Below are 13,367 nucleotides of genomic sequence, written 5' to 3'. Positions count from 1 at the left end.
CACTGCGCCTGTCTCCTAATCATCTTTTGATTCATACACAGAAAGGTGGAGTCCTGCAGCTGGAATCAGACTATGTGGATTTAGAGTCCTGCTCTGACACCAGCTGTGTAGTCTCAGAATCGTATAGCTCTCTGGGTCTTAGTTTTTGCCTCTACAATTGAGGGATTTGGACTAGATCAGTGATTCTCAATTCTGGCTACACAGTAGAATCACCTGGGAATTTTAAATTAATTGCTCTAAAGTGCAGCCCGGGCATGGCCAGTTTAAAGAGCTGTGCAGATGATTCTAATATGCAGCCAGGGTAGAGGATCGCTGGACTAAGTAACCTCTGGAGATCTTTCTAGTTCTATCTTTCTGTGGTTCTGAGTAGCAATGTGGCTTTGCTCTTGGGCCAGGCCCCCTCCTCTGCCCATCTCACAAGGCTTAATGATGTTCTTTGTGCTTGCTGCCCATAGTTCCCGTGCATGTGTGGAATGCTTCATTCAAAAACCATGATGCTGGATGGAAGCTACAGTGAGTCTGAGGCCAACAGCCTGGCTGGGTACCCCAGAAGTCATATCCTGACGGAAGAAGAAAGGCAAGACAAAATAGTGGTCCACCTGGGCCTGAGTGGTGAAGCCAACGCTGCCAGAAAGAAGGGGCTTCTGAAGGGCCAGATGGGTTTTCGTATCTTCCAGAATACCCATGCCATTGACAAATACTCTAGGTTGATATTCCCTGCCTCCTACATATTTTTCAACTTAATTTATTGGTCAGTGTTTTCCTAGGGGCTCCAAGGCTGTTCCTAGAAGAGGGCATAGACATCGAGGGGGCCTGGCCAGTCATTGACAGATGGACTTGTCGACCACACGCCCCTCACCAGACAATGCAGCAGCTACTAGACCACCCTGAGCAGCACTCATCTCTCAGAGAAGCCCAGAAGCCTTCCAGCTGCCCTGACCCCAGACCTCGTGGGGCTGCTCCAGGTTCATGCTATGTCTCGCATCACACTTCACGTCTCTCTGGGACCTTCTGTTCTTGTGTGTGAACTAGTTCACAAGAACTCCCCTCCTATAAACAGGGACTCAAATGCCTCCTAGACATTCTTAGACCCTCAGATTGCCTAGGAGTCAGTTGTGGAGGGAAAAGGAAAAACTGAAGTGCAAGCTTAGGGGCATTCTGGATAGGAGATAGGAAATTAAGAACAAAAAACACCCTGTAAACCCATTGAACTGGATTAAGTGCCTACCTAGAAGGGAAAAGAGCTCAGATCCCAGAGAGGAAATGATTTAGCCTGTGGGAGTACGGCAACCCACAGGATTTTGCAATATTAGAGGAGATTATTCATTTATCCATCCATTCAACCATTCATTAAATATTGAGGTCCCACTCTGTGCCAGGTACTGTGGAAATGAAAAAATAGTCTCTTTCCTTAGAGATCTTCTCTAAGCTGTGTTCATTCTACATATGGCATGATGTACTTCTGCTCTTTCCCCTCCTTCATCTCCGCTTACCCCACAGACCCATTCTGTTTGCTGTTGTTTTTACTCTTAGGCATATAAGGCAGGGTCCAGGAGAGGCCAGGTCCAGAACTTTCAACTGTCCTCCTCCAGTGAAATTACACAGATAGCACTAATTTTGCCCAGCAATGACATGTAGCAATGTGCATGGAGTATTGCCAGCCAGAGAAACTCACCCAAGCTCACCACGGTGTACAGTTTTTTTTATTGGGGTTGGTCATGGATTTATGGCTGATTGCCCACATGGCTGACTTTAGTCTTTTGCCCCTCCAGAGGTTAAGCTGGTACCTTGAGGTCCAGGGCACCTATCATAAATCACATTGTTGGCAGAGACTATCTGGTGTGGCCCAAGGCCCCAGTAGACAAAGACCCTTCTATCTCACAGGACATTCCAAGGGCATAGAGGTTGCCTCCTAGTAAAGGTTAGTCCTTTACTACACAGCAACTCTTGTCAATTCCCTATTGTTAATGTTAATTGCAGTGTTACTATTATATATTCAGGCAATAAACATTTTAAAGTATCAAAAAAAAGTGGGCGAAGGACATGAACAGACACTTCTCAAAAGAAGACATTTATGCAGCCAAAAAAAACATGAAAAAATGCTCACCATCACTGGCCATCAGAGAAATGCAAATCAAAACCACAATGAGATACCATCTCACACCAGTTAGAATGGCAATCATTAAAAAGTCAGGAAACAACAGGTGCTGGAGAGGATGTGGAGAAATAGGAACACTTTTACACTGTTGGTGGGACTGTAAACTAGTTCAACCATTGTGGAAGTCAGTGTGGCGATTCCTCAGGGATCTAGAACTAGAAATACCATTTGACCCAGCCATCCCATTACTGGGTATATACCCAAAGGATTATAAATCATGCTGCTATAAAGACACATACACACGTATGTTTATTGTGGCACTATTCACAATAGCAAAGACTTGGAACTAACCCAAATGTCCAACAATGATAGACTGGATTAAGAAAATGTGGCACATATATACTATGGAATACTATGCAGCCATAAAAAATGAGGAGTTCATGACCTTTGTAGGGACATGGATGAAATTGGAAATCATCATTCTCAGTAAACTATCGCAAGGACAAAAAACCAAACACCGCATGTTCTCACTCATAGGTGGGAATTGAACAATGAGAACACATGAACACAGGAAGGGGAACATCACACTCTGGGGACTGTTGTGGGGTGGGGGGAGGGGGTAGGGATAGCATTAGGAGATATACCTAATGCTAAATGACGAGTTAATAGGTGAAGCACACCAGCATGGCACATGTATACATATGTAACTAACCTGCACATTGTGCATATGTATCCTAAAACTTAAAGTATAATAATAATAAAATAAATTTTAAAAAAAACACATTTTAAAGTATCTCTGCACTAGGTACATTGGGGTCCAAATTAAGAATAAGAGTACTCAAAGCTCTTGGAGAAGGAACTAGTAGAGGAAATACCACACGAATATCTATAATATAAGATTAAGAGTGTTTAGTGCCTCAGTAATAGTTCAGTGTGAGATGGGAATTCCAAGGGAGGAAAAACAGTCCCACCAGGGAGACGGACCTCATGGAGAAAGCAGCCCTGAGATGCCCCTTGAAGGTCAGGATTTTAAGAAGAAGAAATGGGAAAGAATACATCCTAGATCTGGGCTGTCTCATATGGTAGCCACTAGCCACATGCCTATTTAAATTTAAATTAGTTAAAATTAAAAATATTAGCCGGGTGTGGTGGTGTGTGCCTGGGGTTCTAGCTACTCAGGAGGCTGAGGCGGGAGGATCGCATGAGCCCGGGAGTTCCAGGCTGCCGTGAGCTGTGATCAAGCCACTGCAGTCCAGCCTGAGTGACAGAGCGAGACCCTATCTCTAAAATAATAATAATTATTATCTAAATTAGTTGAAGTTAAATAAAATTGAAAACTCAGTTCCTTGGTTACACCATCCACACTCAAGTGGGCTCGGTAAGCACAGTTGCTAGTAGCTGCTGCTCTGGGCTAGGCAGACCTAAAGACCAGGAAGCTCTACCAGCCAAGAGACCAGCTTGAGAGGACGCATGGGGAGAATGGGAAGGTTTGCCATTGCAGAGAACAGGGTTTGTGGGCAAGTCATTCATTTTGGCAGGATCCTAGGCTGTGAGAAGAGGAGGTGAGAGACTAGCTTTTTCCACAACACTAGGGATCAAGGCAGGTCCCCACCATGCCAGTGCTTATGAGGACAGCTTCCCCACGATGGAGTTGCTGGACCCAAGACTACTAGATTTCCCACTCTCTTAGACCAATGAAGAACAAAAATGCATAAATGTGGGTAATTGGGTGGTACAAGGCATCTGGACTTGTTTAGAAACCTTTTTTTTTTTTTTTTCTGAGACAGAATTTCACTCTTGTTGCTCAGGCTGGAGTGCAATGGCTTGATCTCGGCTCACCACAACCTCTGCCTCCTGGGTTCAAGCGATTCTCCTGCCTCAGCCCCAGAGTAGCTGGGATTACAGGCATGCGCCACCATGCCCGGCTAATTTTTGTATTTTTTAGTAGAGACGGGGTTTCTCTATGTTAGCCTGGTCTTGAACTCCCGACCTCAGGTGATCCGCCTGCTTCAGCCTCCCAAAGTGCTGTGATTACAGGCGTGAGCCACCACACCTGGCCAGAAACCTTTTATCTCTACAGACTCTCCCAGGCCACAGTGCTGCTCAAAGAATGATAATTTTATTATCATTAAATATATCATATTGCTTTGCTTGTTAAGTCTTATTTAATTCCAACACTTCTCCGCTTCTGACTGCATTGTTTTCATGAATTATGGCTCATATAACATAGTTGCCTGTTCACAAATTAAAACAAATATTTATTTTTGCTAGCTTCTATGTTAAACTGGAGTTAATTCTATAGCAGACATATTTAGAATCATAAACAGTGTTTTATCATGCAGGGGCCATGATACAATGACATCATTGTATTTAGCATTGCCTTATTACAGTATAATAGTCTGACACTACTTGAGAAAAGTAGGAAATTTAAAGAGGTAAAGTGGAGACAACATCAGTAGGAGTAGAAAACAGGAACTAAGGAAATAGTGAGAACATGGGATGATTCACCCTGGAGGCAGGAAGACAGAGAAGCAAACACAATCGTTATCAGGAATGCATGAATGATACTTTACTTCACTGAATCTAAGACATGGTGAAATGTAAGATGCACCCATATTTTATGTACTGAGGAAAAATACTAATAATCAAATTCTGGAATGCCAACGATTATAATATGAATCCTGATTTCACCAATAATATGAATCCTGATTTCACCAATATGAAACTGTGAAAAAATGTTAATGGTACAATAAAAGAAATGGGTTTTATACAAAAACTGGTGATTGGACACACTTCATTGACACCAAGGAGCCAACATTTATTTAGCACTTGTCCTCAAGGTCTTGTGCTGAGGTGAGGGATGGTGGTGACGGGTAAATAAATGAATGGGAAACACTCTTCAGTCATTAAGAAGCTTACACTCTAATGGGTGTGGCTCAAAGGAGGGAATGATCACAGAATTTGAGGAGTGTTTTCTGATAAATATTGGGTGATGAATAAACACAGCTTTCAGTACTAGAAAAGGGAAGGAAGGGATGATAACGTGCCAGAAGGAAAGCTCAGGTATGTTCAGGGGTCAGTGAATAGACACTCTACGGAATGTACAAGACATAAGATAGGAAAAGTAAGTTGGAGCAAAAAGGGCTTTGAGCAGGGAAGTTATAATCTTTTGGAAAATCAATTATTTTGCCATCAGAATATAAACTGGTGTATTTTTTAACCATTTTGGTTGCCAGTGACAGAAATTCAACTAAAAATGGCACAAATGAAAAGAAGATATATTGGAAGGATACTCCAGGGGCTCATAGAATGAAAGCGGATTTGAAGGGAGCAGGGAAGCTCTAGGGAATTAAGGGTCTTGAATTGGGTTTCACCATGTCCCTTCAGGATCATATCTCCATCCAACATTCTGTCTGTCTTCATTCTCACCCACTGCAGACAAGTTTCCTCCACCGGTGTGGGTGGGTGGGTGAAGTGGCCTTGACGGTCTTAGGCCCACAGCTTTCTAGTTCAATCACCCAGTGTCAAGGGTCTTTCTATGTTTATTCCACTTACAATAAACCTGGGGAACGAATTTGACTGGTCTGGGCTGGGCCATGTATGTTGAAGGTGATCAGAGCTCTGTGATGTGTTTAAGTTGAGAAAGCTAGAACTCTTCAAAAACACTTTTATTTGGTTCCACCTTTTTGCAAACATCTGTTAAAGGGAGGCCATGAATTTGAAAAATGAAAGGCTGCTTAGTTTGAGGAAACCACTGAAGAAGGAAAATAACATTAAAAATAGTGGAGAAAGTTCATGCTAAATTCAGTAATGTGTGAGGGCCACAGTCTGTGTTGACGTTCACAGAGACTGGAGAGCCAGGGGAAAGAGCTGGCATGCGTGGAGGATGAGGAGTTTGAGTTTCACAAGGAACTAGAAATGTCAAATAAAAAGTAGCAGATGTTGGTGTGAGCCTGAGAGGGAGATAAAGATTTGGAACCATATCCTAGATATGCTGAATGAAGCTATGAAAATGGACAAAACTGAAGGAGAAGCAGCAGCAGACAGCAGGTCTGTGGACAAGAGCTCGGGAGTATATATTTAGGTGGGAGGAGGATTGTGGTAGAAGCTGGGAGGAGGGAGTTTCTCCATGGGAGGAGGGTGGGGCTGGGAGCAAATAATAACCATAAACACAAGAAGGGTAAAGACTGAACAGATGTGACAAGGTGTAGGCAGGAGGCTCGGTGGCCACAAACACCAGGTAGACAGCCATCCTTGGCTGTCTTAACCACAGTGATTGAGGAAGGTAGAAGGAAACATGTTCAGAGAATTATATTACTTATTATGGAAAGACTATTATAGATTCTTATATTTTTGAAGGCTTAAAACATAACATGGTAGCAGACCCAGCCTGAATAAGGGCTGTGTTCTCGATGGTTGGTTCCCCAAACTATTACACTGGAATTTGGGGGAGTGGCTCAAGAACAGCGTTTATAACTGGATCATCAGATCCAGTCGTCACAGAAGATAAGAGAACAGCCATTAAAGTGACCATATGAGGTAAATGGCAAGTATAGAGTACATCCTCCGCTCAGCACCATGCTAAACGCCAGATGTGTGATTCCTAATTCAGTTCTCACATCAACCCTGCTGTGGTAGGAAGGACTTTCCCGTACTCCATACCTGCTAAGCTGTGGGGCCTCCCATAACTGCATTCAACACGTCTATGTAGGTGGATCTTGCATGAAACAATCCATTTCTCATAGTATTTTCAGGAAAAAGGTGATTCATTCCCCACTTAGGACAGAGAAGTGGTTAGAAAGAGCAGACAGAAAATCTGGGTTGTGCTGAAACACATCTACATGGTTATGTCTACACTCAGGTGAGAACTTGGAGTTAAACCAGGACATCTTGGTTTAGCTTCTTGAGGCTGGAGGCTGGCTTTGAGAGACACACACATATTCACGGCAGCCAGGGCAGAGGCATTATGGGTTTCCAGCACCGACTCTGTTAAAAGGCACTATTCATTTAATCAGTGCGCAAGGAGAATCCACAGCCACCGCCGCCACCACCACCATTTGAATTGTCTTGTCTTTTTCATTCCATTGCAAAGGAACAGACGGCTGTGGCCTAGAGGATTAGCACCGGTTTGGAAGCAGCTGACTCCCCACTCCCACCAATCACTAGGAAATGGTACTGGTAAAGAAGGCTGTGTGCCCTACATGTGTCTGAGGACAAGTGTGCTGGACTATTCTCATGGAGAGTTAAGTCCTGTGCTAGGAGGGTCTCATGGCCCAGCCTACCCAGCCTTCAGAGTCATCCGGAGCCTGCTCATATCTGCAGCATAAGAACATTCCCCATTAGCAGATTGGATAAAGCACTCAGTCCTGACCCTCTGACCTGATTCAGATGGCATTTACAAAATGACATTTGGGCCTGCCTTTGATAACATTAGGTTTCGGATTTATTTTAAAAGCTAAATTGAAAAATAAACCTTCGCTGTAGTACTCTGTTGTTTAATCTAAACTGACCAGGTTAATGGTGGTGAATACTCTTCTCCACCGTGTCCATTTAGCCCAACATGGCTCAAATTTTAATGTGCATATGAATAACTTGGATATCTTCATAAAATGCAGATTTTGATCCAGTAGTTTTGGGAGGGGACCCTGGATTATGCATTTCTAACAAGCATCCAGGAGATGTCGGTGCTGCTGGTCTGCAGACAAGGCTTTAAGTAACAAGGCCCCAGAGCTCCCTGCTCATCATTTGAAGTGAAACTCAGATGTGTCACCTCCCGTCTGTGGCATCCTGACAAGAGAGCTCACATTCCCCTCCCAAGGCAGAATGTATTATTATTTCATCTGTGATCCCAAAGCATTTTGTGCATTGAGGCACTTCCTTTATGTTGTGATTATTCTACTTGAACAATGGTTCCCAGGCTGGCTGTATGTGAGCCACCTGGGGAGCTTTTGAAAAAGTATCAGTGCCTAAGCCCAGCCCCATTCTGATTTTACTGTAGTCTCAACTCTCTCTCTCTTTTTAAACGACACTATTTTTAAAAGGCTGTTAAGGGGGATCACTTGAGCCCTGGAGTTCGAGACCAGCCTGAGCAACATAACAAGACTCCTCTACAAAACAATTTAAAAATCAGTTGGGTGTGGTGGTGCGCACCCATAATCATAGCTACTCAGGAGGCTGAAGTGGGTGGGAGGATTGCTTGGACCCAGAAGGTTGAGGCTGCTGTGAGCTATGATTGTGCCACTGCACTCCAGCCTGAGTGACAGAGTGAGACCCTGTGTCTGAAAAAAATCAAGGCTGGTACTAAAGTCTGAAATAAATTTATCTGGGAGAGTATTGTCTGGACATGGTTTCTAAACTGTGTTCCCTGGAAACAAGGGGTTCTCTGGAGGGGCTTTAAGGTCTACTGTGGAGGAATGGGTGGGAGACAGAAGAACAAGAAGGAACACAGTGCATGGGGACAAGAGATGGAGTCAGCCAACCAGCCCAACAAAGAATACAGAGCCTACCATGAGCAGGTGCTCTTCCAGGAACCCAGTGCTTCGGTTCTTCCAGGAGCCCAGTGAAGAAGGATTTACAGAGAGAGAAGAGGTAAAGGCGGTGAGTTCCAGGATCAGGGCTGGAACTGGGGCTTCTGTCCCCAAGCCCTTTTCACTTTTCAAAGTTTCCTATAAGAAAGCTACGGAGTTCCAGGAAAAAAAATGGCCCAAGGGAGGTTTTAGTCTTCTTCTACCAACGTCCTTTCAGATCATTCCAGAAGGCGCCTGACTTCCTGGCCGCAGGCACAGAAATCAGGGGTGGGAGGGTGAGACAAGCACCCACGGAGCCTGGATTTGCCTGAGCTGCTTGGAAGAAGCTTCCAGCCCTGGATGCTGGGCCTCTGGTTGCCAGCCCTCTTCTGGCCTCCGGCCTTCACCTGCCTCTTCTTTTCCTTTCCCTTAGAGAGCACCACTGTTCCACCTCGGCTAGGAAGCTGGTAGCTGCTGCCTCCACATCTCCAACTCTTTCCTGGTGTCTGCTCTACCATGGCATTGGAGAGGCTGTAGAGTGGCACCTAGCAACAGACCTTTCTCATCCTCCTGTGAGCAGAAAGGGTGCAGGAAGGGAGGTTGCCCCAGAGAATTTAACCACGGATGTAACAACAAGCCCTAGAAGGTAAGCTACCTGAGAGCAAGGATTTTTGTCCATTTCCTTAATTGCTGTAATTTAGGCTCTACAACAGTGCTTGGCACTTGATAGATGCTCAGGAAATATTTATGGAAGAAATAAGTGAACTCTTCTTGCCCATGAGGCATTGGGTACTGTGCTGGATGCTTACTTACATTGTATCATTTATTGTTAGCTACTGAGGTATCTTATTCATGTTCAGTGTGGGAGCAGGAGCCTGGAGACTCAGAGGATGCACTTTGCTAGCTCTGTGGCCATGAGCAATTTACTTACTCTCTCTGAGTTTTAGTTTCTCTACGTGAAAAAAAAAAAATTGTGTGTGTGTGTGTGTATACATAATTCTGGCCTCTCAGAGTGGATGTGAGAAGTGAGTGAGCCAATGTACCTACCCAGCCCAGGCTGGGTGTAGTGGCTTATGCCTGTAATCCCAACACTTTGGGAGCCTAAGGAGGGAGGATCACTTGAGCGCAAGCAACATAGTGAGATCCTGTCTCTACAAAAAATATTTTAAAATTAGCTGGGCATAGTGTCACGCACCTGTAGTCCCAGCTGTCTGGGAGGCTGAGGCAGAGGGATTGCTTGAGCCCAAAAGTTGAAGGCTGTAGTGAGCTGTGATTACACCATTGCATTCCAGCTTGGGTGACAGAGAAAGATTCTATCTCTAAAAAACAAAACAAAACAAAAACTAAAATACTCAGCCCAGTGTCTGGCCCCTGAAGAAAAATGAAGTAGAAGAAAGAGAGAAGGAGAGGGGAGGAAAGTGAGGAAAGAGGAGAAGAGTGTTGCCATGTTCCCAAAAGGGGAAGAGCATTGCTAAGTTTTAACTTCGCCAAATGAAAAGATTTAAAACCACCCACAACCCAAAATATTACTTCCATCTATTATCACTGTCATTTTTTTTCTTTGAGAAGGAGTCTCACTCTGTCGCCCAGGCTGGAGTGCAGTGGCACGATCTCCGCTCACTGCAACCTCTGCCTCCCGGGTTCAAGTGATTCTCCTGCCTCAGCCTCCCGAGTAATTGGGATTACAGGCATAAGCCATCACACCTGGCTTATTTGTGTATTTTTAGTAGATACAGGGTTTAGCCATGTTGGCCAAGCTGGTCTCGAACTCCTGACTGCAAGTGATCCACCCCCCCACCACCCACCTTCAGCCTCCCAAAGTGCTGGGATTACAGGCGTGAGCCACTGGCCCACTGTCATTTCTAAAACAAAAATTTGAACACTGAAACTGTGGGAAGGTCTGATTTCAGAATATATGAAATTCTTCCCAAGAAAACTCAGTTTGCACTTTATCCTTGACATTTTCACCAAAAGAAAAGATGAGGGCCGGGCGTGGTGGCTCACGCCTGGAATCCCAGCACTTTGGGAGGCGGAGGCAGGCGGATCACCTGAGGTCAGGAGTTTGAGACCAGCCTGGCCAACATGGCGAAACCCCGTCTCTACTAAAAATACAAAAAATTAGCTGGGTGTGGTGGCACACACCTGTAATCCCGGCTACTCAGGAGGCTGAGGCTGGAGAATCGCTTGAACCTGGGAGGCGGAGGTTACGGTCAGCCAAGAATCATGCCACTGCACTCCAGCCTGGGTGACAGAGTGAGACTCTGTCTCAAAAAAAAAAAAGAATCCAGAGTGAGATAAACAGCTAGTTTAATTTTCTAGATGTTCCTTCTTAATAATAAAATAATACAAGAAATAAGACAGCATTTAAAAACAACATTGTGAATAATAATGTATGACTACATGAGTCAGTAATCTGGGCCATTTGTACACCTGGGATTCAAGTTACTGCTTATCTTAAGGCCGTTGTGTCCAAGAATAATGACATCTTTCGTTTTCCACAATATTATTCTGCCCGTCTATTTATTGAATCTCATGTACACATGCCACATGAATATGGGCATCTAAAGAGTGGGGATATGTAGTCATATCTGTCATATCTGTGTTCTGGGAAACTTACCTTTTCATAAACTATTACCAGATACAGCTGACAACTTTTATCGAGGTACGATTCGCATGCACTAAAATGCACAGATCTTAAGTGTATATTTCCATTCGTTTTGACAAATATGTGTACCCATTAGCCCCCAATCTACAGAGATAGAACATTGTTGGCACCTCATAAAGTTCTTCCATGCCCCAGATTAATCCTTATAATCACCTGCCCTTACTTCACAACTACTGTTCTGAGATCCATCACCATTAGATTGGTTTTATCATTTCTAAAACTTCATATAAATGGAATCATGAGGTATGTACTCTTTTATGTCCGGCTTTTATTCACTCCACATAGCATTTTTTAGATTAATTCATGTTGTTGCATGTATCAGTTGCTCATTTTGATTTCTGCTGAGCAGTATTCCATTGTATGAATAACCAGAATTTCTTCATCCATTCTCTTCTGTTGATGGACATTTGGGTTGTTTCCAATTTGGAGAAATAAATCTTCTTATACTAAATTATTTAAAATGATTTTAAAATAATAAATGTATTTATAAATAAAGCTGCTACAAATATTTGTGTACAAGGGTTTGTGTAAACATATGCTCTTATTTCTCCTGGTATGTACCCAGGAGCAGAAATATTAGGTATTAACTAGGTCGGTGAATTTTTTTCAAGAAAGCATTTTATTGACATATAATTCACATGCCATACAATTTGCGTATCTAAAGTGTACAATTCAATGATTTTTAATATATTCACAGAGTCATGTAACCATTACTACAATGAATTTTAGGATATTTTCATCACCCCAAAAAGAAATCGCCTGCCCTTTCACCCCCAATTTCCACATTCCTCCCCTCCCCTAGCCTTAAGTAACCGTTAATTTACTTTCTGTTTCTATAAATTTGCCTATTCTGTACACTTCATATAAATGGAATCATGCAATGTATGGTCCTTTGTGACTGATTTATTTTACATTGTGTAAGTTTTCAAGGTTCATCCATGTTGTGGCATGTATCAATACGTTATTCCTTTTTAATTGCCAAATAATATTCCATTGTATGAATATACCACATGTTATTTATGACATTTGGTTTGTTTTCATTTTTGGCTATTATGAATCATGCCGCCATGAACATTTGTGTACATGTTTTTGTGTAGACATATTTTTTCATTTCTCCTGGGAATAAACCTAAGAGTGGAATTGCTGGGTCATATGGTAACTCTATATTTAACTTTTTGAGGAACAGACTGTTTGCTAAAGTGTAGGCACCATCTTACATTCCTACAAGCAATTGATGAGGCTTCCAATTTATCTGAATCTTCATCAACACTTATTACTGTCTGTCTTTTATTTTAGCCACTCTAATGGGTATGAAGTGGTATCTCATTGTGGTTTTGATTTGCATTTCCCTGATTGTTAATGATGTTGAGCATCTTCTCATAAGCTTATTGGCTGTTTGTATATTTTCTTTGGAGAAATGTCTATTCGGATTGCCCATTTTTAAGTCTGGTTGTCTTTAATTATTGGGTTGTAGGGGTTCTTTATGTATTCTAGATACAATTATCAGATACTTATCAGATATATGCTTTGTTAATATTTTCTCCCAGTCAGTTGGTTGTCTTTTCACTTTCTTGATGGTGTCTGTTGAAGCAGCAAAATTTTAAATTTCAGTAAAGTCCAGCTTATTTGCTGTTTCTTTGGTTGATTGTGCTTTTGGTGTCATACCTAAGTCAGGCGTATATTTAATCTTATAAAATCCTGAAGGTGTTATGTGAGTTGTGCATGTCTTAGCACAGAAACATGCTCATCAAAGATAGTTACTCGTGAATGAAGCTCAGGGGTGGTGAATATACAACTAGAGCCTTTGTGAGGTTCAAGTGAAGAATTTGTGGAAGAAGTTGCCAAGATGAAGCAAAAAAATACAAGTTCATGCAGTTTTTAAAAGTTATCTACCAATTTTCAATCAAATGAAGAAAACAGGCTTGGTTTGAAAATTCATGTTTACGATTTGTAGATGAGTTGCTCCTGGCAGGCTGTTGATGTCTCCATTTTACAGTGGAGAAAATTCCTGGACTCTGTTTCCTTATGTGTAAAGTGGAGGTGCTGACTCCTACCTTGCCTAACTCACAGAGTTGTTGTGAGAAGCAAATGAGTGAAT

General features: G+C 42.8%; 1 protein-coding gene across 1 annotated transcript in view; it reads left to right on the top strand.

The window, feature by feature from the left end:
- Positions 1–1,057, top strand: part of GABRR2 (gamma-aminobutyric acid type A receptor subunit rho2) — a 58,113-nt gene extending 57,056 nt beyond the window's left edge. Inside the window, exon 9 of the mRNA XM_054491115.2 lies at positions 456–1,057. Within this exon, the coding sequence (XP_054347090.2) occupies positions 456–767 (312 nt within the window). The 3' untranslated portion in view covers positions 768–1,057. The remainder of the gene's footprint in view (positions 1–455) is intronic.
- Positions 1,058–13,367: the final 12,310 nt, after the last annotated feature.

Source organism: Pongo pygmaeus, chromosome 5 (assembly GCF_028885625.2).
Source record: "Pongo pygmaeus isolate AG05252 chromosome 5, NHGRI_mPonPyg2-v2.0_pri, whole genome shotgun sequence".
Lineage (NCBI taxonomy): Eukaryota > Metazoa > Chordata > Mammalia > Primates > Hominidae > Pongo > Pongo pygmaeus.
This window is presented reverse-complemented; position numbering and strand designations above follow the sequence as displayed.